Source organism: Formica exsecta, unplaced genomic scaffold (assembly GCF_003651465.1).
Source record: "Formica exsecta isolate Colony F162 unplaced genomic scaffold, ASM365146v1 scaffold121, whole genome shotgun sequence".
NCBI lineage: Eukaryota > Metazoa > Arthropoda > Insecta > Hymenoptera > Formicidae > Formica > Formica exsecta.
The window spans coordinates 88,662-94,586 of NW_021848545.1; the positions used below are offsets into that span (position 1 = coordinate 88,662).

The 5,925-nt window shown below is 28.1% G+C and overlaps 1 protein-coding gene across 9 annotated transcripts in view; it reads right to left on the minus strand.

The window, feature by feature from the left end:
• The window catches only part of LOC115244410 (F-actin-monooxygenase Mical), a 55,441-nt gene that overhangs the window by 31,655 nt on the left and 17,861 nt on the right, over window positions 1-5,925 (minus strand). For 7 of the 9 annotated variants that reach the window (XR_003885380.1, XR_003885381.1, XM_029822026.1 and 4 more), the window contains 3 exons: window positions 2,726-2,867; window positions 1,967-2,088; window positions 1,693-1,917 (listed from right to left, as the gene is read on the minus strand). Coding sequence is in view for 7 of the 9 variants with exons in the window: in XM_029822026.1 (XP_029677886.1) it covers window positions 1,693-1,917; window positions 1,967-2,088; window positions 2,726-2,867 (489 nt within the window). In the remaining 2 variants the exon portion in view is untranslated. The remainder of the gene's footprint in view (window positions 1-1,692; window positions 1,918-1,966; window positions 2,089-2,725; window positions 2,868-5,925) is intronic. The other 2 variants (XM_029822033.1, XM_029822049.1) reach the window with 2 other exon arrangements.

The following is a 5,925-nucleotide window of genomic DNA, read 5'->3' on the forward strand; positions in this document are numbered from 1 at the left end:
AAGAGAGAATTAGAGAAAAAGATTTTTATATGAAAGCTATAATCTTGTAAAAGTTTCTATTTTTAGATTATAGCTTTTATATGGAATTATTAGAGTTATTAATGTTTTTTTCAAAAATTTATAAAATTATTTTACTAATCTGCTTATTATTATATGCATGAATATAATTTTCAATGCCAGAAATATTTATCATCATCAATAATAATAATAATAATAATAATAATAATATATATATAAATATTTCTGAAATATCAAATAAAAAATTATATATGTGTGTGTGTATGTGTAATCCAAAGCATTACCGTTGCTTTTAGCTTTACCTGAAATCAATGATATAAACGCAGTAGGTTTGATCTCTTATTTATGTATGTATATTTATATTTTCATGATAATAATATCCCTTTATCTGCTTTTAAAAAATTTAATGTAATAAATGTTCTCGAAAATATTCTCTTCTATGTCAATACATAATTAAATTCTTTGTTAAAATTGGAGAACTGTAAATTAGAATGTGCTTGATATTTGCATAACTATTAGTAAAAAAAATTTACTCCTCTCAGTTTCGATTGTTATTGATTCTTATCTATAAACAATCCTGTACAAAAACTCTCATTATATAAAAAAATCAGGAGTTTATCGTATTACTTTTTCACCCGCGGATAGTAGTCAATCCTTACGTAATCCCTCATTTTGCGGGAATTGTAATTTATGTATTGACGAAAATATTATACTAAATATATACTAAAAATAGAAAAAATATTTTTATGTAATTGTATATACACATTTAATTTCTTATAGACAAGTAGAAAAGACTATCACATAAGTGTACAAATACAAATATATATGCATATACATATATCAAAATCAAATCGTCGCATCGGATTCTAGATAAACTGAAAGCGGGAATGATTATTTTGAATTGTATATACACATCATGCATATGTATGCATGTACATACACGCACAATTTATTAAGCAATTATTAATAATTTTTATTTGCTCTGCATTAATTTATTACTATTTATAGATATCTCCGAAAAAAAATATCTCTGATATACAATATTTTTTACAAAAATTTTAAATATTGAACTATAATAAAATAGAAATAAAATTCTACAATAAAAAATATAGGTTTCTATTTAAAAAATAAAATTAACTAATTAAAATTAATCAAAATTAATCATCACACACATCTATGGAAAAAATAATAATATCAAAAGTTATCTCTTGACACTCTCTAACTTTCTATCTAAAAAAAGTTTTCATAAACTTCAATATTCTTCAATTGTTTGAGATATTTTACTAGTTTATTTAAAACAGATTCATTTTGTATATAACATTCATTAATCTCAACAATTCTAATTATAATTTATAATCCATCATAATATTTGAGATATGATATATGCATCAATCTTAGATGCTATTTTGCAAATAATTCATATTTATAAGAGAATAAATATTTTTATATAGTTAAAAGAAGTACATTCTAAATATTTCTTCAAAAATACAAGCTTATTATTGATCTGCGTTTTTCTTAAAAGATTTCGTAAAATAATAATAATTAATAATATAATTTGTTTTATAAGCTGATCAATATATACATAAAATACAATAGACACCTGTACACCAAAAAATACAAATTCTAATATTGCATTGACCATTTTCCTATGGAGATCGTAAAGATCGTATTTACCGATTTCTGCAGCTTGGGTTCCGTATCCTGACTTTTATTCGAAAATTGTTCAGCCATGGCTGAAACTTTATTGTGTCCGAGCGCGCTACCCTCTCGGATTTTCTTGCCTATATTCTTCAGGGTATTGTCTATGTCAGCGTACTTACTGTAGGTGTCTCTTTGATCGTTGCCCCGCTTCTCCATCTTGATCTGCCGAGCTAAAAACTGAATGAAACATATACACATCTAAAAAAAGTGCGAGAACGTCAGTGCTATTGCGCGTTTCTTTGCCAACCTGCTCGCGACTCCACTTTGGCACTCTTTCTACGCGATCATGACGAATGCCACGGCCCATCTTGTTCTCTTCGATCTTTTTTTCGATCTCTTTCACGTTCCAATCCGTCTTCTCGATCTTACCTATGTGCACACAAAATTATCTTATTATTCGACCTAACATGGCATGACATTATTTAACCTGATATGTAAATAAATAAATTTTAGTAAAATATGTAAAAGTCAATCTCTTTTGATCAAAAATATTTCAAAACTATATAAGCTTCTCTCACTTTCTTTCTTTTTTAACTTTTTCTCTCTTGAATTCTGTTACATACAATATCCCCCAAAAATCCGGCAACGTTGAACTATCTCGAAAACAACCAACTATAATAAAAATGTAAGAAGCAAAGTTGTAAAGCTTAAAAAATCTATCTAAAAATTAAAATTTTTTGATCAGAAAGGTTTTATTTATATATCACTTTCGAAACGTTTCGACGTCAGCTATAAGAATATGCAATAAAAAATAAGAGTTCCTGTTTAAAAAATTTAACTTGACCTCTATATAATCTTAAGGACTTTATCCAAAGTCAAACTGTTATCACTTTTAAATCGATTTTTTAAGTCTTACAAGTTTGCTTCTTACATATTTTTTATTATAGTTGGTTGTTTTCGAGATATTTTAGCATTATCGAACTTTTGGAGAACCTTATATAATTGTAAGTGCAAAAAAACTTTATTAAAATCAGATAAATAAAATATTTAAAATATGTATACAAACCGATAGCACGTAAGAGATCTCTAGGTTTTTTCTCCGAAGACGTTGTCCCTTTTAATTTATCTTCAAAATCTTTTATTCTTCCCGAAAATTCTTCATCTACATTACCTCTTTCGTAACCGATGTGTATCTTAGGTTGTCTGTCCTAGGAATAATTGATAAATTAATAATCTTTTACAAGCAAACGAAGGTCACAGGGAATATCACAAATAATGCTAGCAAGTATCGCCGATATTTCACGAAAAGCAATTTTAATATAGATATATACAGGGTTTCTCAGAAAGTCCATATAAAATAATTATAAAGCAGTTTTCCAATAAATTTAAAAATTAGATCTTTTTCATGAAATTTCTTTTTATTATCGAAACTTGAATTATCAAATGTTTGGAAATTAAAAGAAATTTCTGGAAAATTAAGTAAAATAAATTTTAACAGGACTAATAGATAATATTTAACTCGAACAAATTAAGCCAAATAGTAATTAACCCTATTTTAATTTCAAGGTTTAATATAAAAATAAGATATTTAATAAAATTAAAAAAAAAATTGTAAGCGAAATAGAAATTAATATTTTGCACAAAAATATGAATTTACGCATACATTTTTTCTAGTTGATTTATGCCATTTAGATATAAAATATATTATTAAAAACTATAAATCTATATGTATATGTGTACTTTAGAAAAATATCGACCTGACACAAGATATCAAAAATATAAAAAAAAGGCGTCAAGTATATTTTTCTTTCTACTTAAAATCATTTTTTACAAAAATGGAATCTGTCAGCCAAAATAATAGTTGTTTACAAAAATAAAATTAAAAAATATATAAAAATTAATAGCATGGAAAATTATAGAAATCAAAGAAAATCAAATATGTTAAAAATTATTCTTTTCGCTGATGGGCGACAAGTCATGTCAAAAATAAAATTCGGACATGAAAAGATGTCTAACACAGGCTTAGCATACCCGTTTCCTGGATAATATAATTCATAGGCAATTGGTAGTCATAGAAAATCAGATATATATTAATTCCCAAACATATTATTAATCCACGAAAAATACGTTAGGATTGAACGATGATAATGATGATAACGATTTCTTGAATAGAAATTTTTACATTAAGAATTTGTATCGTATTTCTCTTGTTCATAGCATATATAGAACAATAATAACAATACTTTCTTGAGACAATTGGGACCCAAGCTATCGATTAAGATTATTAAGAACTTGATCAGCCCAGCCATTCCTAAGATCCGATAATCTTACGATAAAATACTCGCAATATTGAACGGTTCGCCTCGCTGTTGCTGCGAGATACTACCGTGTCTCCTGATTATAATTGTTAATAAAGACAAATTTATTAACATATGTCACAAGATTATTACACAAGACTGATAGAAATCAGTCATTTAAATTTAACAAAATAGTTATGTTATTAACTTTTAAAATTAATTTCCACAAAAAAATAAAACCTTACATGAAAAATTTATTCTATATTTTCGACATATTTTTTTTCATGTAATATTATTAATTATTACCTTCCCCATTATACCATCAGTTACAGAATACTTTGTATATAGAGTTTCTAGGATCATAATTATTTTAATAAAAAAATTTAATAGCTTTATTCAAATAATTTAAGCACTGCAGGCATGCACGTAATATATATGTTGAATTAGTGATATTAATTAACTTAGACATATAATCTATTATTTTAGAAAGCATAATCATAGATTTCCTAATTATTTTGAAATTAGATGCATTTTTATCTCAAACTCTAATTTTTTAAACTCAAAAATAAAACTAATGCAATTTAAATTAATTAATATTTGTTAAAGTGAAGTAAAAAAGAAGAAAATAACTCTCTCTAAATATTTATACATATGTATATATATATGTATATATAGAGTGTCCCGCAACGTGATGTCCACACTGAAACTGTGTATTCTTTGTGTCATTCTAAGTCAAAAAGTCTTAATACACATATGCCCTAAAGTCGATTGTTTCGAAGTTATAGCGAAAAAATGCAAAAGTAGTTATTTCTCACACTAATGCGAGAAAAGCACCTTTATGACTTACCTTACCGCACTAGTAGTGCGGAAATAACAGGCATTACAAAAAATATTGTATGTATGGCATATGCGGAAGACAACGAACTACGTCGCGTATGAAATTGCCGCATGAGCTGAAGCGATGCATACTCGACATAATTCATTGTTTTCCACACTTGCCACACAAGATAATATTAATAAATTGACTGTCGTTTTAAGTGAAAACATCGCATAAACATAGCTTAGAAATTTCTCTTACCTACCAATCATGAGTACATTTTCCAATGAAGAATATGCCGATATTCATTTTATTTATGGTTTCTGTAATGGTAACGCACGTGCAGCAGTAACAGAATATCACCGACGGTTTCCTAATCGCAGAGTACCAGATCAAAGAGTTTTTAGCAATGTCCACCGAAACATTAAACTTACTGGTAAGGTCCCAAATAAAAATCTTGAGAGACCATTAAGGCGACATCGTCAAGTCGAGGATGCGATACTAGCAACGGTGGACAGAACTCCTACTATTAGTATCAGAAGACTTTCGGCGCAAACTAACGTTGGTTGAAGAGCTTGAACATTCATAAAATGAAATGGGTATAAATCATAATCACGTAATATTTTCCAAATTGTCGTTTTAGAGACGTTAGTTTGCGCCGAAAGTCTTCTGATACTTAATAGTAGGAGTTCTATCCACCGTTGCTAGTATCGCATCCTCGACTTGACGATGTCGCCTTAATGGTCTCTCAAGATTTTTATTTGGGATCTTACCAGTAAATTTAATGCTTCGGTGGACATTGCTAAAAACTCTTCGATCTGGTACTCTGCGATTAGGAAACCGTCGGTGATATTCTGTTACTGCTGCACGTGCGTTACCATTACAGAAACCATAAATAAAATGAATATCGGCATATTCTTCATTGGAAAATGTACTCATAATTGATAGGTAAGAGAAATTTCTAAGATATGTTTATGCGATGTTTTCACTTAAAACGACAGTCAATTTATTAATATTATCTTGTGTGGCAAGTGTGGAAAACAATGAATTATGTCGAGTATGAAGTTGCCGCATGAGCTGAAGCGAATGCGGCAACTTCATGCGCGACGTAGTTCGTTGTCTCAGCACATGCCATACATACAATATTTTTTG